The sequence below is a fragment of the Brachycentrus maculatus genome, unplaced genomic scaffold (assembly GCF_059751285.1).
Source record: "Brachycentrus maculatus isolate JH-2025_06_01 unplaced genomic scaffold, ASM5975128v1 h1tg000039l, whole genome shotgun sequence".
In the NCBI taxonomy this organism is placed as follows: domain Eukaryota; kingdom Metazoa; phylum Arthropoda; class Insecta; order Trichoptera; family Brachycentridae; genus Brachycentrus; species Brachycentrus maculatus.
In genome coordinates this window covers 1,112,613-1,137,893 of record NW_028280793.1, presented here as the reverse complement: position 1 = coordinate 1,137,893, position 25,281 = coordinate 1,112,613, and the positions used below count along the sequence as shown (strand labels likewise).

At 33.3% G+C, this 25,281-nt stretch overlaps 1 protein-coding gene across 1 annotated transcript; it reads left to right on the top strand.

The window, feature by feature from the left end:
- The first annotated feature begins 1,465 nt into the window (after nt 1–1,465).
- LOC148312475 (ATP-binding cassette sub-family G member 4-like) lies at nt 1,466–20,355 on the top strand. The gene is made up of 12 exons (XM_088277127.1): nt 1,466–1,754; nt 3,927–4,335; nt 8,247–8,417; nt 9,190–9,326; nt 10,814–10,959; nt 12,580–12,818; nt 13,115–13,365; nt 14,512–14,680; nt 16,456–16,556; nt 17,663–17,818; nt 18,277–18,482; nt 20,036–20,355. Exons 2-12 carry the CDS (start codon nt 4,068–4,070, stop codon nt 20,172–20,174), a joined length of 1,983 nt encoding a protein of 660 aa, XP_088133253.1. The 5' UTR covers nt 1,466–1,754; nt 3,927–4,067; the 3' UTR covers nt 20,175–20,355.
- The last annotated feature ends 4,926 nt before the right edge of the window (nt 20,356–25,281 follow it).

The following is a 25,281-nucleotide window of genomic DNA, read 5'->3' as shown; positions in this document are numbered from 1 at the left end:
TTTATTATTCTTATCACATTCAGAAATACTCATTCATTTTTAAAAACGCAATACAAATATTTCTTATTTGATATAAATTTATAGTTTGTTTTCTACAATTTCCGAATAATTAAATATTTTTTATACAACTTTATAAACAATTATGTGAGAAGAAATAGCAATACTTTGTCTTTATTTTATAAGTTTTAAAATTGATGACGATATAATACCTAAACGCAGGGCTGTGACTAGGAATAATGACATTACCAATATATCGTACCTACTGCATATTACACGTTCGAAAGATATTGATAGATTTGTTTTGTTTATAAATGTCAAAATATTTCACGCGTGTTGCCCATTCCCAGATGCGCAGGCGCAGATCATTTATACAGGATACTCGCAAAATCATAGTCACCTTATTTTAGTAGAAAAGCAAGTAAAGAATGAGAATAATTTGAATAAAAAAAATACTTAAGTAAACGCAATCTTCTAAAGAATTATTATTTTCTAGCTATTATCCTTAAGCAAGTGGTGTATAGGGCACCGTAACAAATGGATAAAATATTAACTGAAGACTTGTGTTTACATGAAGACAGGGTGATCAATTCCGATTCACGCCTATAGAGGAGTGGAATATGTCTGATTGGATGCAGATGACGTACCAAGTTGAAGGAGGTCAGGTTGAAGGATATTACTTATATATATGGAAAAGGAAGTGGAGGAGGAATATTAGAAAGTTACCTACTTTATGTGAGAAAAAATAAAATAACATCAATGACGATACTCGGGGTTGCATACTCTGTACTCGTATTAGCTTGTGTAAGTTGATTATTGAGTTGAGCTTGTAAGCCAACCTTGTGTTGCTAATATATGCGAATCCTTGAAGCCATAATTGAATAATATATTAAGATAATTAATTCTAGAGTCGTTCTAAAATGATTCTAATTTGATTTTGAATTTGAATTTTTAAAAAAATTTAACATTTTTTTAAAATCGGGATATGCAAATTTATACTGTGGTCAGATAACACTTTTGTTCTGAAACTGTGTATTGTCCAATGTAAGAATAAAGGCTCAAAAGAAAAAAAATCTAAAAGGAATTATCAAATGAAGCATTTAACAATTACAATATGTATTTTGTACTGATAATTCTTTAAAATGATGAAAACTAGGAAGACATGGGGAGATACCAAATGAAAAGTATATACTTGTTGTTTTTATTAAATGGTTTTAAAAATCGAATTAACATATCCTTATGAATTTGAATAAATTTCATACAATTTTTCTGTACCTATTTTGTATGCACATTTTTTTTCGCCTGTCTGTTTCTGCATGACGCAAGAAAAGAAATTCATTTCAACATTCCTTTATGATCCTGGTTTCTAACCACCTTGTACTCTTGGGCTTAGAATATTAGTGTTCTATTATTAGATATATCGCGTGACGTTCGCACGTTCGCCAAATATTTTTTTCGGACGATTATCAGAAACCGCACAGAAATGGAAAGGAAGCGTCGCGTCGGTTAGCGCTGTGACATTCCGAACAGAGTTATTTGCATTAAATGATCCATAAAAAATCTCTCATTACCGCCATGTTGCTGATTAGTTTATACTTGAGTTTTTAAATGACATTTTCCCCAATAGCGAGTCGAATGCCGCTAATAACGCCGGTGTCCTACTGTTTGATACTTAGCTTTGATGTTTAGCTTTTGCTAGCAGTGTTTATTTATTTTTTGTTAATTAATCTGTTGGTTTTGTACAACAAGTAAACAAGGTTTGATATTTAATTTATTTTTATATTACATTTATTTAATTTACAAAGTGTAATACAAAATATCGCGGGGTAATTACTTCACCTAGTAACTTTTAATAAGCTTTATTGTGAAATTGAAATATAGGTATATAGTAAAAAATGCGTCGATTGTGAGGAGTTTCTTATATCGGTTTTTGAATTTTTTTATAATTTAAAAAGAAACATGAAAATTCTTGATGATTTCAATGCGTTATGATATATATTTATCGGAAAATAATTTTATATTTTTGTGGTTAAATAAAGAATATGGATCTTTATATTACCTTGTTATAGTAATTACCCCACGATATATAACACATGTGTACATAATATTTCTCATAGGAAATAACACCGTTATTTAAAGAAATGTTTTAATCGAGTCAAGCCACCAAATGCAAGGTCATGTCGGCTATCATTTTTTTGAGGGGGTGGAGATTTCTCCACATCATATTAAGTTTTCTTGTCCTTTCTAGGGGTAGGGGGAGATTCGGGGAGAGGCTTTGTTCGGCCGCACCTATCACACACCCTAACGACTGCCTAACTTAGTAAATTAAATGCTGAATCGGTATGAAAGTATCGAAATGTTACGATAGGTAAAATAAGGAAGTAGGCAAAGCTTTACGTGAGTCAAATCACGAGTACTTACTCTTAGAATACTATTAAGGAACTGTATATATTATATTTAATATCATGAATTTGATCATACATATGTTGTATTAATATGCAATTTTTTTTAACTAAGAATTGACGTCATTCATTATTTTTTTATTTACTAATTTGGCATTAACTTTATGGAATAAAGTGGTTTGAATATAAAAATAAAGCACATTAATTAAGACCACTTTTGCATTGATTAATGTTAACATCACTAGTTTCTAAAACAACAGTTGTTCTCATCAACAGTTTAAAGTACAAGCTGTTTTTTTCTTCACCTGTTGAGAACATCTGTATTTCTCGAATCTAGTACCGTAGAACGGAGCTACTTGCACTTTGATGTGTTACTTGAGCCCAGTACAAAAAATATTTAGATCTGTATTTGATCTACAATAATGAACGTATCGACATGATTCATTGTTTCCCTGACAGGTGACACTTATACGTTCATTATTGTAGACCAAATAAAGATTTAAATATTTTTTTGTTCTGGGCTCAAGTAACATCAAAGTTCAAGTAGCCCCGTTCTACGGTAGTGTTTGTTGATAAAGTCGAAAGTGGTCTTGTGCAAGTTTCTATTTTATTTTTATTATAGTTCATAATTCCTATTAAAGTTTGACCCTGTAACTAAAAGTCCGTATTAAAAGATAATCATATCTTAACTCTTTCATTTAATATCATTATTTTCTACAAAATTACCATTGCCGACCCCAATGCTCTTTAAATCAACTTAAAAGCAGACTGATTCCTGATGGTTACGAAATTTCAAACGATAATAAGTAGAAATTCCGAAAAAAACTCTATAATTACTGCGCTTTCTCTATGCTTTCGTCATCAAAAAATGTCAGTTTGACAGTTGGCTTTGCTATTAATCCATATAATTGCTATTTATATACCCTTTAAGAATAAATTTCTGACTGATACTAGATGTAAAAATGTTGTTTTATTCCCTGAAAATATCAAACACGCGCGATACCCACTATTTGTCGCGAAAGTTAATCAAGTTATCAACATTTTTTGAAGGAACAAAAGCATAGAGAATGTACAAAAAAATAGACTTATTTCAAATTTCTACTTATTGTCTATGGAAATAATCAATGTTTACATTGATTTTAAACATATATCATGCATTATTGAATCGCGTTTCAGAACTGATTTTGAATACAACAATTCCATAGGCCATTCCATAGTCAGCAGATGGGTACTAAAAAAGGGTTGATAAATAAATTTATATATTTAACCTCTCCTGAATCAATTTATTATAGAATATTATGATTTACTATTGGTGTAGGATGCAGCCAATGTAAACAAAAGTTTATTTAATATGGAATTTTTATTATTTTTTACTGTAATATTCTCAATAATTTGTAATGTGAAAAATTATTTATATTACGAATCGAATTTGAGACTTTCAACATGGTATCCAAACGTTCTAACCACTCTACTGAATATTTTAACTGTAGAACAGTGTTTTATTTATTTTTTATCTATTTATTTCAGATTATCAGATCCTCAAGAATGTACATGCATGGACAAAATGACCTGTTGTAATATCGTGTTTACAAAATTTATTTAAGTACCTACCTATATGAAATCTTTTAGACACTTTTTGATGTCCCAGTAAAGTGAACAGTTATAATAATGTCCTTACAAATGGAGAAGACCCTTAGCTCTCCGAGCAAGAGTCAGGATGTAGAGCTGGCCTGCTGCAGCAAATCCAGTGACGCGATGTCTGCGTCCGAGGACGCAGGGGGTCCTACCGAGATGGACTTGCCTGAAAACAGCCAACCCCATCTCAGTCAGCAGACCATCGAGGAATACCACTTCCCGAAGGGCAAACCGGTGGACTTGGAGTTCAAGGATGTGAAGTTCTCAGTGCGGAAGTACTCATTCACCAAATTCAAATACTGTAAGTTTTTCTAAACTTTCATTTCTACGGTAATACCCTGTTTCTTCTAACCCTTAGCTGCACCCAATGGTGCATAGGGCACTGCATCGTATCGATGCAGTATTAACTTGATCATTACTTACGAAAGCAAGGGTTGACACACTCTAATTTGAATAATCTAACTTGAATATTCTGCGCCTTAGGAATATTAAATAAATATCAGAGTGCAAAGTCACTAATATTTGTTTTAACCCCCCCCCCCCCCCCCCGGAATCTAACCGGGACCTCCAGCACAGTAGCTAAACACGCTAGCCATTACACTAGCAAAATGGCACGCTAAATGAATCAGCACTAAACAAATGTCATATGTTTGATGGTATGCAGATGATTTATGTAAAGGAAATCAATACTGCATACGAATGAAAATAAACACGGAAAATTACTATAAGAGAAGACAAAAATTAGTAGCGATGGCTTGGGAACTCGAGGTTTGCATACCCGCACTAATATTGTTTTGTTTATCTTGGACACCAACTTGAATGAGCTTCTTAAGAAAGGTTGTCACTGATTCGGCAGTAACTTTGTGGCAATATCTGACCATTTTTAATTAAAATTTTATCAATAAATATTGCTATTGTTCCCTACCCACTCAATGTCAATGTCCAAACTCTAAAATTTAGACTTAGCTTCATATACGGTGTTTAAAAATGATACGGCGAAATGCGTGTGTCACAATGGATTTTAAGAAATAGTGGTATTTAATAATAATAATAAAACCCTTATCCGCACCCCAATGGTGCATAGGGCACTGCGTCATATAAACGCAGTGTTATCTTGATCGTTTACACATGAAGGAAAGGTGATCAGCCCCCCGCTTCAGGTACCAGTCCAGGGTAATATTGAATAAATATGACAGTGAAAAAATCACTTATATTTAATAGATTTATATTATCCACTGACACTTCGTGATGGAATTGCATTTTTAATTTATTATTAGATTAAAACCAATATTTTTAGCTTTTCCACTTTTTTATTTGACCAGCGACCGGGTTTCGTCGTTACCGACATCATCAGACTGGTGTCGTCGATGTCGGTAACTGGATTTCGTCGTTACTGGATTTCGTCGACCGGGTTTCGTCGTTACCGACATCCAGTTACCGACATCGACGACACCAGTCTGATGATGTCGGTAACGACGAAACCCGGTCGCTGGTCAAATAAAAAAGTGGAAAAGCTAAAAATATTGGTTTTAATCTAATAATCACTTATATTTATTTTACCCCCCTTGGGAATCGAACCCGGGACCTCCAAAACGGTAGCCGAGCGTGCTGACCATTACACAACGGAGGCGGACAGAACACTTGGGGGGGGGGGGTATTTACCAAGTGAAATTTAAATTAACACTGGACGGGAAAGGTATTTCTATCTGTATGGTCGAAAGATGCTTAAGGACGGGACGGGTATTTTTACCTTCTGCGCCAGCCTCATTTCAAAGTCAGAAAGGAAGGAATTACATATTTAATGTTTTTATATGATTATTATGTACCAGTCTCTTAAGGTCTCAACCATATGTACATAATTATCAAATAAATATCAGCAGTCCGCAGGCGCAAAAAACACCCGTTCCAAGTGTGTTAACAATGCTAAATTTCGTTCTAAAATAATAAATTATGAACTTATTCTAAGCTATTTAAGTAGAATTTAAGAGCAGGCCGTTTTATTTTCCAGAAGTTTTATTTTTAATTTGTTCAATAATTGAATATTTCAAAAATTATCCTGTACAAATATTTTCCAAATTGTCTTGTAATTTATTAATGCATTCTGTGTCCAAAGGTTTCTCATCTACTTATGTAAATAATTGAATAAATTGTAGCTAGGTAGGTACAATTGAAAAAAATTAAATCTTTAACTAATATTAAAACATTTATTTATAATTCTCTGCATAGAACCTTGTATGGCATTGATTTCTATACCAGATGTTTCATCTCTTATTATTACATATTTTAAGAAATCCAATAGAAACTAAATGACAGGAGGCATGACGTAACTATGTACATACGTAATTGTGTGAAACTGGCGTCGCGGGTTCGATTCCCGTCAATTCCAAAATGAATTCAAGGAAGATTTCTTTTCAACTGGTGTAGGTGTTTTTCGCATTCTCCTTCCCTATCTTAACTATCCTACCTGCAGCTTTGCTGGTTATTCCTTTAAAAATAAAAAAACGTTTGGTATAATTAATTCGAGTAATGTTTAATGCTCTGTCCGCCTCCGTAGTGTAATGGTCAACACGCTCGGCTACCATTCTGGAAATCCCGGGTTCGATTCCCAAGGGGGGTAAAATAAATATAAGTGATTTTTTCACTGTCATATTTATTCAATATTACCCTGGACTGGTACCTGAAGCGGAGGGCTGATCACCTTTCCTTCATGTGTAAACGATCAAGATAACACTGCGTTTTTATGACGCAGTGCCCTATGCACCATTGGGGTGCGGATAAGGGTTTTATATATTTATAATGTTTAATATAGTCATGAGATTGATAATATAGTCAGTTCGAAAAATTTGTGAGGTGTGGTTGTCAATCATGGATAGAATGGTGAATGTTGCACGTGTATAAAGTGATCACTTAACCAGCCTATGACAGGTTGTAAGCCTTGTAAATACCCATACTTAAATTTTCTTCTTATTGAGATGTCAAATTTTCTTTATTTTAAACTATATTAGCAAACTCTATTCCCCGGCGTTATTGTGATTGAAATATCCATTCGTTTTTAAAGTATAAAATTGATAATCATTTTAATAATAAAAAGAAATTTTACATTATCTGAGTAAATCAATGCCAAAAGGTCATACAGTTATCACAGTATTTTTTTTTTAATTTCACTTACGTTTTTTATCGTCATATTGCCAATTATATAATTTGTTTAATAATAAAGACATCATTGGCTTCAGAAGCCTTTCTAGCTCACACGAGCTTGTATAAAGCTGGTTATGCAATCTCGGGCGCCCTAGCCATAATTTAACTAATTTATGACGAAAATTCAATCATTTAACCACTTAATGTGGTTGAATGAGCAGTGTACGTCGACTGCGCATGTAAACTATTTAAATCGATCTGAAAAAAAAAATTAAAAACAGCACGAAATGGTTAAACACCAAATGAACTTAAAACCTAATTGGTTTTTTACACGATAGTGGGTCTTTTATAATGTTCCATTTGCAGTTCATAACTGCTCATTCAAAAGCATGAAGTGGTTAATTTAAGGTTAACACATCGCTCACTCCTTTCAAGAACGTTATAAATCAAAAAACTTGATTTTTCAGGAGAATGTTTTTAAAGTTTAAAAATAGAATACAATGTATTAAAAATAAATATCAAGCCCCTTACTGAACTTTTTACTGTGCAACATATTCTTTAAGGTAAAACCTGAAGGTTTTTATATCCATTTAAAAAATATTTAGTTTATTTAAAAAAATAATTAATCAATACCTTTTCTTCAAAATGCAAAAAAAAAAAACACTTTCTACCCTGTAGTGGGTAAATATTAAGTTAAAAATATGCCTCTTTTTCTGGGATATAGTACATTTTCTGGGCATTCCGAAAACATGCACGACTGAAAATTGATGATTTTTTTATTTATGACGTTCTTGAAAGGAGTAAGCAACATGTTGTCGGGCATTTTTTCATCAATCCTGACCCTAATTGACCCTGGTTGTACACTAATCGCAAGTAACCGCAAACTCAATTCCCATCTGAACAATGTTTTTTGGTGTCTCACGCTCTACCAACAGTAAACAAATAGATCGCTTATAAGCGTCTCCCGCTCTTTACCAACAGTATGTAAAAGACCCTTTTAAGCGTTTCCCGTGAATGATGTGTTAGTAAAATATGTCCTCAAATGTCATTATAATAATATCTTTATTTTCCCAGGCGTTAAGACAATCCTCCACCAAGTGAATGGGCGCTTCCTTCCAGGACAACTGATCGCCATTATGGGCCCTTCCGGAGCGGGAAAGTCCACTCTGCTGGACGTCCTATCCGGGTATCGCATCACAGGAGTGGAGGGCAAGGTGTACATCAATGGCAGGGAAAGAGAACTAAGTAAGGACTCCATTTTTGACAACTCAAAATAGATAAAGAAGAATGTGGAAGTCTGGGTATGGATAAAGAAGAATTAAAATAGATGAAGATGGGTATGGATACAGAAGAATCAAAATAGTTGAAGATGGGTATAGATCAAGGATGGCCAACCCGCGGCACGCGGGTCGCATGGGACCCACCGGGTGTCTACTTGTGGCCCGTGGAGCATATCACACAATTTTTTATTATTATTTTCGTATTGCCTAACTTTAATCGAATAAATGTGTTTGACTCTCATTTTTGTTATATCTTCTTAAAAAACTATATATTTCTTGTTTGCTTTGTATAAAAAAATTAATTTGGTTTAATGGCCCAGTAGATAATCTCATTTCTAAAATTTGGCCCGGCTGCTGAAAATATTGGCCACCCATGGTGTAGATAAAGAAGAATTGAAAATAGATGAAGAAGAATATAGGCTGATTTAAAAGATAACTTTATACACATGCAACATTCACTATTCTACCCATGATCGACAACCACCCTACTAAAATTTTGGAACTTTAATAGATATGATACAATTTCATACGTGTCACATCATGTGCAAGTTTACAGGCAGTATTTATGGTTTATTTGAGTAAGCTTTGTATGCGAGATTTGTGAATTTGAAAATTTGTTCTTCATCTTTGATGAGATGTCAAAAAATAATATGAATTTTATATTAATTTGATGAGTCAAAATGGGCGCTGGTGAACTGATTCAGAAAGCTAATAGATTCTTTGTTTTATTTTAACAGATGACTTCAAGAAGATGTCGTGTTACATTATGCAGGATAACCGTCTGCAGCCTTTCCTCACGGTCCTGGAAAATATGCACGTCGCTGCTGATCTGAAGATGGACATATCCATAGACCAGTGTGAAAAAGATAAAACGGTGAGATTATAGCGTATTGCTATTCTTGTGGTTTGGCGACATGTTGCCGCGTTTCGTGATCACGCTAGGTGGTCACGTTTTTAATATAAAGAGGAAGTGCCAGAATGAAATTAAAGAATTTTGTACTCACAGTTAGTCCTTTTATTTATATAAATGCGATTACACTAGAATCAGATAATTACAAAATACTTTATACTCCATATATAAATTAAAGAAGCAAAATGAAAGTCGCAATAAAAATGTCCGATGGTCCCAGCGAACTAGGTAGCTCTCAGCGTTTTTGGAATCAGCCCCTTTTGGCGTTGGTTTCGCTCGGAAATCTCTGTTCCCATTCGTCTCGTTACGCGTCCTGTTTACGCTAGTGTTGCCAACTCGACGGTGTGGCTACAAGATGAAACATTCCATGCCATCGGTCCAGCAACGGCAAAGGCACGCTCATAAATCTAGTACGCTGTTTGCAAACTGATAAGACCACTTTGTCCATTGTAGTTGTCATAGTTGATTGAAGCTTAAAACATTTTTTAAAAAAAGGAATAATGAGCAGTTTCTACTTTTAAAGGCTTATCTGCAGGTAGGATAGTAAGGATAGGGAAGGTAAATATGAAAAATACATCACAAACACCCAGACCAATCAAACATAAATCTTTCTTTATTTTATTTCGCAATGGGCAGGAATCGAACCAGCAATGCCAGTTTCGGAGTTGAGCGTCTACCCAACTACGCCACGACGCCTGTCACTCAATCAACTTATTCGTCTGGAATGCACAGCCCTTTTAGATATGCTGGAATTGTATAATGTATTGTTTCATACTTTAGCAAACAGAGTTTGTTCAGAAAATCGTTTTCAGTACAGTTTGTGAAGTTGTGGAGAGATGTGAATGAATTTAGAAATTTTGTACGTTTAAATTATTATTTTAATCTTTTTTTTTTAAATATATATCTCTCTTCTCTGCGTGTTATGTCAGATCCCCCTGACGTCGACTATCACTTGAGAGTAATTGTCCTTGTCTTGGGCAGGTCTTAACAGCGCCTCGACGGTTCTGATCCCCGTTCAATCTTGTATATTCCGGAGCCAAGAGGTCTATCTTTTGCCCACACTTTGTCGACCTTCTATTTGCCTTTTATGATTAGGTGCAATAGCTCGTACTTCTCTTTTCTTAGTATATGTTCCAGATAGGACACCTTCCGGACCTTGATATCAGTCAGCAACAATCTTCCTACTCTTGCTCTTTGGAGTATGTTTGTGTTGCTAACCGTATCGATCCGTGGAATGCATAGCATTCTACAATGTAGCTACATTTTGAATGTCTTAAATCAGTTCATAGTGCTGATCTGGAGGGTCCACGATTTAACTCCGTATAGAAGTACTAACGGAATACATGTATGTAGTAATTTTAAAACCTTTGTCATGCAAAACACAGAATAATGGAGGGAAAAAAAGAAGAAATTGAATTAATCAGTGGTTTTATAAAATCCTTCTTTTTCAGATTGAGCAAATTTTAACCATGCTTGGATTATATGAGCATCAGAACACACGCACAGCCCGACTCTCCGGAGGACAGAGGAAGAGATTGTCTATAGCTTTGGAACTCGTCAACAATCCTCTTGTGATGTTCCTTGATGAACCTACATCGTGAGTTTTAACCACAATTCCCAAACACTTTATCAGTGTATTTATTGTAACTGCAGACAGTTGGTAGAATTCCATATTGAATTGTCGGGTGATATATCAAAAATAAAACAAGGTTTGTTGGATTGAATTCTACATTTGTTTATGTATATGTTAATATGTGACGCATTTCGTCTTCTTAGGACATTATCAAACACTCAATAATGTTTGTTTAACACTCAATAATGTGTGTTTGATAATGTCCTAAAAAGACGAAACGCGTCACGTATTAACATATACATAAATAAATGTAGAATTCAATCCAACAAACCTGGTTTCATTTTGGATATATTACCCAACAATACTTTATCAGTGAATGAATTTTTTTTTCTAAAATGTTCTTTGAGATAGAAATGTCAATATGTCTAGATATGTTTTTCCACCTCCGCAGTATAGTGGTTAGCACATTTGGCTACCATACTGGGGACTCCCGGGTTCGATTCCCAGGGGGGGTTCAAATAAATGTGTTTTTTTCTCTCTAATATTTATTACTACCCTGGACTTGTACCTGAAGCGCAGGACAGATCATCTTGCCTTCATATAATAAACGATCTAATAAACATTGCATCGGTGCAGTGCCCTATACACCATTGGGTGCGGATAAGGGTCAGTAGTAGACATAAACCTGTAGTCAATATCCCATACTATTATTAACTGTCGCAACACAATATACCTATCAAATATGTATCCATCGTAGTAGATTGACGTGAATATTAATAAATTAAAAATGTTGATGAATTTTACAGACAAATTTCTTTAGACCGAATTTAAACGGAGAAAATATAATTGAATACCATACCAATTGAATAACTGAAAATGTAACAGTTTACCGTTAGTCACATCTCTAGTATAAAGATGTGTGAATCTCAAAATTTTAACTGACTTTTAATAGGTAGGACTTCTATAATATATCGCATCATAGCTGCCCTGTCTCAAACTACATGTAAAATTGCATATATTTGATAAGTTATCATCCGTCTCTCCACTGCTGGATGCAGGCCTCTCCTAATTCTTTCCAGACTTCTCTCGTTTGGGCTTTCTTTTATCCACTCACTACCCGCGACGGGGACATTGTCATTGGCCCATCTTTTGATGAGTTAACCATGTAAATATACACCTAGAATCGCAGTCTTCTAACTATCACCTTAACACATTGTTGTTGGAAGTTCTTTTCATCAATCCCGACCCTAATTAGCAAGCAAATTAGAGTTGTAAACAATCACAAGTAGTTAATCACCACAAACCCTTATTTTTATTAATATAATAATAAACCTTTTTTTTATTATATTAATTAGGGTTATATGCTAATCACAAGTAACCGCAAAACCCAATTCCAATCTGTACAATGTTTTTTGGCATCTTGCGCTCTACCAAAAGTAAGCAAAAATAACACTCACAAGCATCTCACGCACCCTACCGACAGTATTTAAAAGACACTTAAGTGTTTCCCGCAAACAATATGGTAATAAGACTATTCTGTTTTATAACACTCTCCTTATCATTCTTTATCATAAAGAGAGTGTTAAATTACCATTCAACAAAGTTGACAATGCTTTTAATATACAATTTTTTTTTTTTTTTCAGCGGGCTAGATAGCTCATCCTGTAGGCAGTGTGTGCTGCAACTGAAGAGGTTGGCCCAACAAGGAAGGACCATCGTGTGCACCATCCACCAGCCTTCTGCATCGCTGTTCCAGTTGTTTGATCATGTCTATGTTCTCGCGGAAGGGGAATGCCTCTATCAGGGAACGACATCAAACCTCGTCCCATACTTTGAAGCTGCCAATATGCCGTGTCCCAAATACCACAATCCTGCAGACTTTGGTAAGGTTTGATTTGAAATTGAGATAGAGCTTACATTTGTAAGGAGTAGTACAGAATAGCTTTAATTTTGCAGAACAAAATTCTTCATTTTCTTCTTGGTGTAGGCCTTGTGGCCTGTTTTTAAGAGGGATTAGCCTCCTGCAATATCGATTCCCAGCAGTCAATCCATCTCTTTGGTGGACTGCCCGGGAGTCATCCACCTTGGGGTTTGCGTGCAATGCAATGTGAGGGAGTCTGGATGGTTCTAGAAATATATGTTATGAAACATAAAACTATAATTATGATTTTTTTTAAAGTAATTGAATTGGCTTGCGGGGAGTACGGTGAAGAGAAAATCAAGACTCTGGTGGCAGGTATGGAAAATGGAAAAAGCCTTCGGTGGTTTGATAAACCGTCTGAAGTCCCCGACCACGAAACTCTACAAAAAACCAACAGCCTCAATGAAACCAAGGGAGAAAATAAACACAGTCGACTTGAAGAGACACCGGAATCCAATCAAATAAAAGTCCTGATGAAGAAAGGATTTCTGATGGCCAAAAGAGACTTGGTAATATTTTACTCAAGAACTTTTTATACTATAAATATGTCATCTTTTTTTTTTATGTATTAATTTTAAATCAAACACAGATTTTTTGAATCTACTAAGTTGTATTTTATTAACAAAAACATATAAAAAATTGTTTCGCCTTGTTAGGGCATTGTTTGTTTGATAATGCCCTAACAATGGAAAACAATTGTCACAATATAATTTTTTTATGTGTGTTTGTTAATAAAATTTAAAACAAACACAGGTTTTTGTGTGTGTTTGTTAATAAAATACAACTTAGTAGACTCAAAAAATCTGTGTTTGTTTTAAAATTAATATATAAATTAAAATGGACTTCTACAAATTAAACGCCAAATCAATAAATAAATGTCATCTTCTTCCTGGCTCCACTCCAATTTATCATCTTTGCAGACTGTCGGGGTCAGCTGTCTTCAACCTCAGATTGTAGATTCTTGTATCTTGAGCAACATCACCTTAGCCATGCCTTAAAACTATATTTTTTTCTGCATATTCTCCGTCTTATTTCTCATTACTGAGGGTTGTGACCCTTGTGGAAGCAATGACTCTTCTCCAGTTATCCCTTGACTGCGCTGAACGTAGCGCTCCAACCACAGAGGTACTCGCTGTTTTCTTTCTGCAGCATCCATGAATTCTTGGTCTTCCTCTAGATGTCTTTCGAGGCAGATCCATGGTGATTGCCTGGTTCAAAATATAGTCAGGTTCTCTGCGTCCTATGTGCCCATACCATTTCAATTGCCTTTCCTCTACCTTACTATTGATACCTGTTAGAACCAGGCTTCCACAAATATGTACATCTTTTCAATTATACCTTGTTGAACCTTACATTCCTTTATAATATTTTCATTGGTAATTCTGTCATACATTGATTTTTCATACATTTATTTATGAGAATGCATTTCAATGGCGTTTCTTTCTCATTTCACCTTCTTTTGCCAATTCTCTTCCATGTTTCGCTTCCACACAACAGTGTCGACACTAGCACTCCACTGTGAACTGCCAGATTAGCTTCCTTACTAGCAACGTAGTTCATTAGGTCACCAGTGCGATCAGTGATTTATTTGATTTATATGATCTGAACAGTTTATGCATTTTGACATGTACATAATAACAACATTTTTATTTCAGACACTCACTCATCTGAGAATTGTAGTAAATATTCTGACGGGAATAATGCTCGGTCTGCTATTCATCGATGCCGGAAACGAAGGGTCCCGAGTCCAGGATAACTTCAATCTGCTGTTTGCTATCCTCATGCACCACATGTTCTCGACGATGATGCTGACCATTTTAACATGTGAGTAAAAAAACGCTTTTTTTAATAGGAAAAATAAATTTAGTGAAATTTAGCTTTGAATCAAAAAACCAAATTAAGCAACGACTCTTTTTTTTTCAAGCCCTTATCCGCACCCCAATGGTGCATAGGGCACTGCATTATATAAACACAATGTTATCTTGATCGTTTACACGAAGGAAAGGTGATCAGCCCTCCGCTTCAGGCACCAGTCCAGGGTTATATTGAATAAATATTAGAATGAAAAAATTAACTTATTTTAAGATATAAATAAAAGTAGGTTGCTCAATTCGATTGCCCATCACTAATTCACAATAATAATAATAATTTTTATTCCAGCTTGACTATGCGGTGGGTCAACACTTAGTCATAGTCATATTTTGTTTACAATTACATACATAGCATTGTAAAATAAAACAAAAATAACAAAAGAGTAACAACAAAAAATATCCGTGAGATTATCATACATAAAAAATTTGTAGGTTCTAGAAATAGTTAATTTATGCATTCATTGCTCTCTTTGCATTTGTTGATGATTTAATTATTTCATGATTAAAAAATTGTTGCGTGGAATTTGATTGGAAGAAATGTCTTTTAAATCAATGAAATATTTCTCTTATTCATAAATTTCCATCAATTCACAATCATACGCTTGTCCACTACCCGGAATTTGACCGTCCGGCAGTCCGGTTTTGAATAATGAAAGCGACTACGACAGTTTAGCGTGATCGAATTTACGCGCAACGTGTTCACGCACCGATAAAGAGCTCCGATCTGAAGACAGATGGACAAAAGCACAAGCCAATCATGGTTTTAAAACGCTAACTGACGTGCCGGACGGTAAAATTCCGTGTAATTCCGTGTAGTGGAAAAACGCCCTAAGAAAGAAATTACGGTTTATGATAGCTGAAGTATGATACAAATAATTTTGTTACGCGATAGTGATAAATTAATCGAGTTTCAAACCAAAATACTACAAGCGATCATTTAAGGGTTTCACTTATTTGTCTGCTCCAAGCCAATTTGCTACACTGCGGCTAAAAAAGTTTCACTTCAAAAATAAAAATAAAAATAATGCAATCATAGCAAAAAAATTGAGAGACGACGTGAAAAGATCAGCTCAATGGCAATCGGAACACTGCTCCAGGGCTGCCACTTTGCATTAGTTTTCAGAACATATATCGCTCACTCCTTTCAAGAATGTCATAAATCAATAATCGTCAATTTTCACTTATGCATGTTTTCGGAATGTCCAGAAAATGTACTATAACCCAGCAAAAGAGGCATATTTTTAACATAATATTTACCCGCTACAGGCCTGAAAATGTTGTTTTTGTATTTTGAAGAAAAGGTATTGTTTAATTATTTTTTAAATATACTAAATATTTTTCAAATGGAGAAAAAACCTTCAGGTTTTACCGAAATAGATCTGTTGCACGGTAAAAAGTTCAATAAGTGGCTTGATATTTATTTTTAAAACATTGTATTATATTTTTAAACATTAAAAACATTCTCCTGAAAAATCAAGTTTTTTGATTTATGACGCTCTTGAAAGGAGTGAGCGATATGTATTGTTATTATTATTATGACATATTGTACCTTTTATTTTATATTATTATGTTATATTAAACAGACCACAAGGCCTTCACCAAGAAGAAGAAGAAAAAGAAGATGTTATATTGTTCTCTGTTGTTAATATTGTTACGATATACATTATGTTCTGATATTTAAATTGTTCATAACAATATCTTATCTTATTCTATTTTTACTTCTTACAGTTCCCATGGAGATATGCATTTTGCAAAAGGAGCATTTTAATAGATGGTATTCTTTGCGGGCATATTATTTATCAATAACGCTGGTCGATATACCTATTTCGGTGAGTTGATAAATAAAATAGCATGTTTTTGTTTAACAGCCACTATTTATCAAGTCATGTGAAAATCTGTACTATTCTTAATAAAATACGTAAAGAGACAATGGAGAAGAATAATTAAATTGTAGACATTTAAATTATTATAAAGCCGGTGAAATCTTAATGAGAAGGCAAACAGTTGTAAATAGCACGGCTCACTAGATGAATCACCGGATATTCAACCCTTTTTGCATTTATTTTAACAACACTAGTACCAAATTTCATATGTCGATTTTTAGATTTTTTAATCTGAAAAAATCAATTTACACATTGAATATATCATATCTCATGTTCCACCTGAGTTTTCATACTTGAGGCGGATTAATATTTATCATAAGAGTTTTAATGTTGTGTTGATGAGCTTAACTGTTGTTTTGTATATTTTCGTTAATGAAATACCATTAATGCCAATGATATTCTGTCATATTGATCATAACAGTTTAAATTCATAATATGTTATGAGCTTCAATATTATCTATGTACAATGTTTTCCTTATTAAATATACTATTTTATAAGATAAATAATAACATCTCATCCTTATTCGTTAAGGCAGCTTGTGCACTACACGAAATTGTACCATCTGGCACTCTGGTTTTGAAAAATAAAAGCGACTTCGACAGTTTAGCGTGATTGAATTTACGTGCAACATGTTCACGTACCGATCAAAAGCACTGATCCAAAGAAAAATGGATAAAAGCACAAGCCAATCATAGTTTTATTCATAGTTTTAACTAAAGTGCCGGATGGTAAAATTCCGTGTAGTGCACAAACGCCCTAACAGTTATGGCATATTCAGTATTCTTTTTAAAATTTCAACATATAACTAAATACTTTGTTTATAGTTTTGTAATTAATTTGATAATATAAATAAATAAATTTACTTATTGTGCCTAAATATAAGCATAGAATATGATTTCATGAGGAATTTTCGCAATCAAACAGGTATAAAAAAGTTAAAAGTTAGTAGGGGTTCAGTACGATCTGAGGTTTAGGAGAACATGAGTGAGAGAACAGTGTCAGAAATCATTAGATATGTAATTAATATATTATTATTATATATTTTTTCCAGATAGTATCTTGCTTCCTGTTTTCAATCATTGTGTACGCAATGTCTTCCCAGCCGATGGTTCTCTTCCGGTTCAATATGTTCTTATCAATTTCAATTCTCGTTGTCTTCGTCGCACAAAGTGTTGGATTGATGATAGGAGCTGTTTTCAGTGTTATGGTAAGTTTTTCCAGTATAACTTTATGTGAGTATTTTAGCCCTTTGACTGATGAGTTTAAATGAAGATTATTTGGAAAGAGACAAGTTTTATTTTAAATATGTGATACTAGATATGTTTAAAATAAAGGAAATAATACTGACATTGGCCAACAGAGTCCATTACAGTCATTATACATAGAGCGACCCTGCGAAAAAACATTAAACAACGTACCTCATAAAATAATATGGTAAAATCAGTCAGCTATTTCTTTTGAATCTACAAAGTCCCATTTTTTTTACCGTACCTCATATAGGTAAATGGGGCAAAGGGTTCATATAAAATCATATGTTTCAACAGCGGGTAAATTAAAATGTCTGTAGCATATTATTATATTGCTATTGATTGCTCCACATAGTAAATTCATCTCTATGTTTGATTAAACACAATAGGTATTCTGAGGCATTATTTCCTTTTACAGAACGGTACTTTTCTGGGTCCTACAATTTCTGTGCCGATAATGATGTTTGCCGGTTTCGGAGTGTCCCTCCGTGACCTGCCGATCTGGGCTTACTACAGCTCGTACGCCTCCTACTTGCGGTACGGGCTCGAAGGATTTGTTGGAGCTATTTATGGAGAAGGACGACCGCCCCTCGATTGCATGAAAGAAACCTATTGCCATTATAAGTAAGTGTACGCTAATATGAATCCTTTTAGTTTAAATCTAAAACATGTATGTGTGTATATGTACAAATATTATATTTATATATCGTAGTCGTACAGGAGAAAATGACCGACTAACAAAATGTAAAATGTTCAGGAGGATCATTTAAGTCACTTTTGCTTGGCAAGAAAATAAACATCAATGCAGTTAGTCATTTTTAAAAAGTCAATATACATATTATTCTTCCAAGTTTAAAATCCTTTGGGATGTTTTTCAGGGCAATATTAAGCTAGTAAGATATCAAATAGTCAATAATCACGTTTTTGTATAAAATGCACTTGGTAACTTTCTCCTGTATGACTACGATATAAGTAGTTAACTTGTTAAAGCCCTCAATACTGACAGATCTTAGTTTTGCTCTGTCGCACACTGTTTTATCGGCAGAACACGTTTTTCAATAAAATAAATAAAGGATAACATTTCATTGCATATGTTGCTGTAAAAATAAGTATTTATGTGCAGTTGAACATGGATTTACAGGATTTGATTTATTTTATAATATTGATAGTTAAATTTGCACATTTTATCTAATGTGTAATGAATGTAAATATCAGCTCAGAAGAACAAGATTAAGAAAGTAATAGAAATAATGTAACTAAGAAATCATACTAGGGCTGTTCAATTTTAATATACAGTGACATCATAAAACACAATGTACTTTATTTAGAAGTCATATGTCTGTGTCACCTTCAAAGTACATATTGACCTCCCCTATGCACACTCTGAAACAACAACACCCCAGCACATTTCGCTCACTCCTTTCAAGAACGTCATAAATAAAATAAAAAATTGATTTTTCAGGAGATCGTTTTTAAAGTTAAAAAATATAATGACATGTATTAAAAATAAATATCAAGCCACTTATTGAACTTTCTACTATGCAACAGATCTTTTTAGGTAAAACCTGAATGTTTTTTCTCCATTTGAAAAATATTTAGTGTATTTAAAAAAAAAAAAAATAAAACCTTTCCTTCAAAATGCAAAAACAACATTTTCTGCCCTGTAGCGGGTAAATATTATGTTGAAAATATGCCGCTTTTGCTGGGGTATAGTACAGCTTCTGGGCATTCTGAAAACATGCACAACTGAAAATTGTCAATTTTTTATATTGTATGACGTTGTTGAAATAAGTGAGCGATTTAGGTTTCAGAACTCACATATTTTTAGCCAAACACTCGATCACTGTTCTTCCCCACCCACCCTACTCACCTGGTCTTGCATCTTCAGACTTCTTTTTGTTCCCCAAACTCAAAAGACCTTTGAAAAGAAGAAGATTTGAGACGATTACCGAGATTAAGACAAACATGACAAGAGAGCTGAAGGACATTACAAATGAAGCATTCCAGGACTGTTTCAAAAAGTGTAAACACTGTTGGGATAAACTAGTTCGGCAGGGATGTCAATACTTTGAATAGGACCTAGACATGTTACTTATAAATATAGTGTTTCTTGTTTTATGACTACATATTAATTAAACTGCCCACGTATGTCTCATAAATGTTCTTATTTGTTTCAGGTACCCTCAGAAGTTTTTATCGGAAATTTCTATGAATGGAAACCATTTCTGGTATGATATTCTATGGCTGACTGTTATTTTAGTTACCATGCGAACTGTTGCCTTCTTCTTACTTCGATGGAAACTTGTTAGAGTTTAATTTATTTATACCATGTATACCTGCATTGTTTTCTTTGTTATTTTTTTATGTGTTACTTCGTGCCATATTAAATTTATTGCTATGGCTGTGAATAAAAAAAAAATAAATTAAACCACAGGAAAATCACCTGAACGTAAGTGGAGTGGAAACTCGATCATTCGTCATGCCAGAGACTTGAGGGGTGGTGAATTATACATAGAAATAGACATATTATAACATAATAATAATAATAATAAAACCCTTGTCTGCAACCCAATGGTGCATAGGGCACTGCTTCATATAAACGCAGTGTTATCTTGATCGTTTTTACACATGAAGGAAAGTTGATCAGCCCTCCGCTTCAGGCACCAGTCCATGGTAATATTGAATAAATATTACAGTGAAAAAATCACTTATATTTATTTTACCCCCCTTGGGAATCAAACCCTAGGACCTCCAGAACGGTAGCCAAGCGTGCTGACCATTACACTACGGAGGCGGACATCGAGTTTCTACTGTGCTTCAATTTGTAATCCCCAAATTAATTCAAATATCACAAGTTCAATTATTTTAGGAAAACCTTGAAATAAACTTCAGCGGGATAGGTCGGCTGTCCAAATTTAAAACACAGTAAGGGACATTTGTTTTTATAGTAGTTTTTTTTTGCATTTTTGGACTTAGTAGAGTCTACTTAGTCCATAAATGCAAAAAAAACCTACTACAAAAAAAATGTCCCTTACTGTGTTTTAAATTTGGACAGCCGAGGTGGTATTGACACTATGCCGTCCGTTAAGACCACATTGGTGTCCTGTGAAACTTGTCAGACAAACGCCGGTGACACCACATGGTGTTGCATGCAAAACTACATATTGAGATGCCGGTGACATTATCCAATATCATGAGACATCCTCGAAATTTCGTGGAAATAGAGGGACAAGATTGAGAACTCATGTGAGATTGGTAAAACTTGACGATTTATGATCTAACAATATAATTATATTAAATACTGGATTATTTACGCTACACATGAGATATCAATTTTAAAAGCATCTCAACTTGATATGAAACATGTATCATTCTTCCCTTTTTATGTAAAAATATGGAGTTCTGAATATCCCAGGGCTAACGTACGACCTGGCATTTGGCTGGTTTAAGCAATTTACTTTATAAACTTGTGTAATATTCACCATTTTGCCCATTGTTGAACATCCATATTGCATTAATTTTTTTTTTTTTACATCTCATCAAAGATGAAGAAGAATATGGATGTCTGGGCGTTTACGGGGCTAACGACCGCCATAGGCTGGTTTAAGTGATCACTTTACACACGTGTAACATTTACCAATTCTACCCATTTTTGACAACCACAATACTCAAATTCTTGGAAGTTCTATATATACATATATATATATGAACCAATTTAGAAACCTTGTTTTTGAATCACTACGACTTCACTAGAATTAAATAATATGAAAATAACTTCTGTAATTGGAGATAATCCAGATTTTGTGAACAAGTAATTTGGACACACTCAAAATGTTGTAAAATCACAAATATTTTTCTTTAATAAAAAATTGAATGACTAAGTCAATTTTGAAATTCCGCATTTAGAGGCAGAATCTCAACTTAGAATAACGTAGATACATTTTTAACAACTTCATCTTGTATTATCATCTTCATTTTTGTATTAAAGAAACGTAATAATGTTTAAAATACACGATATTTTAATATGTCGTAAGGTAAAACGTGTAAAAATAAGCTTTTTATTTAGCAGATACTCTTTTATTAGTATGTGAGGTCCGAATCCTGGATTATAATCACACACATGAGAAACGCCAGAAAATATCATTTTCATTTTTATTATTTAAGCTTATAATTCATTAATTCTTGCATTAATTCTTGAAACCTGTATGGACAATCAGACAGATCCTTCCGCATGCCGATAAGGTTTATGATAAAAGGGAACAATGATACATATTTCATATCAAGTTGAAACACCTTTAAGATTAATGATCTCTGTTACAACTGGAAAAACAGCCAGCAACAAGCCGAATGATCTGGACCAGTATTACCGGCATTAAATAAATGAATCTCAATTAGACACGCCAACGGCATAGTGTTTGCATAATTTATTCAAAAAATGTTTCAACTCCACCCAGCAAAAAAGATAAGAAACAAGAGATAAATATCTCGTCTTAATTTTTTTTTTACTGTATGTTATTTTCTATTATGTAATTCTTTAATTTTATTAATTTTTGCAAATGTACGTCATAATTTATTATGAAATTACATTTTTACTTAATGGATTATTATACTTTTGTAATATGTAATGAGGAAATCGTTTTGATTTATTTTGCATATGTTATATTTCTATATCTTCTATTCTTTATTCTCTCATAGATATATGTATATTTAATGATTTTTTTTTTAAAATATAAAACATGTTAATCAAAACATTTAATTTACCAAATACAAAGGTAATGAGTGATTAAACCAAAGCAAGGGTAATTTTTAACTACCAACATAACAAAGTTATATAACATTTATAACATAGATTGAATTAAGCCATAAAGAACAAAAGAAAATGTGTATTTTTTTCTATTACATATCGCTCACTCCTTTCAACAATGTCATAAATAAAAAATCGTCAATTTTCACTTGTGCACGTTTTCGGAATGCCCAGAAAATGTACTATATCCCAGCAAAAGAGGCATATTTTTAACTTACTATTTACCCGCTACAGGGCAGAAAGTTTTGTTTTTGCATTTTGAAGAAAAGGTTTTGTTAAATGATTTTTTTTAAATATGGTAAATATTTTTCAAATGGAGAAAAAACCTTCAGGTTTTACCTAAATAGATCTGTTGCACAGTAAAAAGTTCAATAAGTGTCTTGATATTTATTTTTTATGCATTGTATTATATTTTTAAATATTAAAAACGTTCTCCTGAAAAATCAAGTTTTTTTATTTATGACGTTCTTGAAAGGAGTGAGCGATGTATGCATTTATCAACAAATCTAGATACTTAACTTTTTTATATGATTTACAAAGTTATCGCAGTATAGAGTTTATTTAAATTTAATAACATTTGTACTTCATGCATAGTAATTAATTTTGCTGTAATACAAAGTTTGTAAATGTCAACCTGATAAATAATGATAGAATATAAAATGCGGCATAATGACCTTATCACTACGATCGTAGAGGCAAGGAGAGACCATAGAGAGGCAGGGAGATAAGAGTTTTGTGGTGTCGTATAAAGATCTGAAAAACTTGGCTTAGAACATAGTGGCCCAAGGTGCTGCATAAACGAGTGCCTAGTTCTAAAATTTAGTACATACATAGTTTTTAAATATACCTCCAAACCAAATAATGACTTAACTGAAGCCTTAATAATACCTCTAGATATAACTAAAATGTAATTTTCTAAAATAAGCGAGGACAGCCAAAAATATGTGTGTGTAATGTGTGCTAACTAGCTAATAAAATAATATATTTAACATAAACGTAAGCAATAATATACATATGCTAATTATTTTTCTTTTTCTATTCCCTATTAGCACCCAATGGTGCATAGGGCACTGCATTATATAGAAGCAGTGTTATATAATTAGTTTAATACGCAAAATAAATGTAATCAGCTCTACGCTTAAGGTACTAGTCCGGGGAAATATTAAAAATTTAAGAGTGAAAAATCACTAATATTTTATTTGACCCCCTTGGGAATTGAACCCGAGACCTCCAGCAAGGTAGCCTAATGCACCAACTACTATACTATGGAATGGGACAAATTCATATTGTAATTAATATATATTTTCTTTTCAACTTGTTAAATTATCAGACCACATATGACTTATAAACATAAAACACATAAATATAAATGTATGTAATTATTTTTTGAAAGATCTTGTCATGAAAAACAGCTAAAATTGTATATTTTTTATTAAATTTGCTATTAAGATAAGAAATTTTACACTTTTATTATAAAATAATGTGGCTTTGTAATTCAACTCTAGATTCATAACCATTTTAGAGTTAAAGAGTATATTATTCATAGCATTTCTATCCTCGTACAACTACTTACAGATAGAAGTTTTTGATTACTTGGTGAATAATACAAAATTGAATGTTAAAATATGATAAATTACTATTTTGAATAATAGCAAAATGTTACTCTTTGGCCTTTAGTGCATGTTGATCCTTGGGTTGACCAAAAACACTTCGCTCACTCTTTTCAAGAACGTCATAAATCAAAATACTTGATTTTTCAGGAGAATGTTTTTAAAGTTTAAAAATATAATACAATGTATCAAAAATAAATATCAAGCCACTTACTGAACTTTTTACTATGCAATAGATCTTTTTAGGTAAAACTTTTTCTCCAGGTTTTTTCTCCATTTGAAAAATATTTAGTATATTTAAAAAAACAATAAAATAATACCTTTTCTTCAAAATGCAAGAACAACACTTTCTGCCCTGTAGCGGGTAAATATTAAGTTAAAAATATGCCTCTTTTGCTGGGATAAATTTCATTTTCTAGGCATTCCGAAAACATGCACAACTGAAAATTGACAATTTTTTATTTATGACGTTCTTGAAAGGAGTGAGCGACATGTGATTGATATTTTGTGTAGTTGTAAGGGCGTTTGTCCACTACACGGGATTTCACCGTCCGGCAGACCAGTTTTGAAAAATGAAAACCACTCTGACAGTTTAGCGTGTCACGCACCGATCAAGAGCACCGATCCGAAGAAATATGGACAAAAGCACAAGCCAATCATCGTTTTGAAACGCTAGCTGACGTGCCGGACGGTAAAATTATGAGTAATTCCGGGTAGTGGACAAGCGCCCTAAGTGTGTGAATTGTGCTATGGGAGCCATGTGTAATGTTTTTGAACGCTAGTGTATTGAAGAGACTGGTTCGTCTTAAAACCAGTTGACTAAAATCTCGGTGAATGTTTATAAAGTAACATTTTGTAAAAATGACGGACCACAAAGTTAATGCTTTAAATATGAAAAATAATAAAACAAAATTATTTATTTTGTATACTTTTTCATGATTAAACATGGAAATGCATGTGAAATATTTGCTTATAAGCGTATTACGCATCATGGTTATGAATCCAGGGT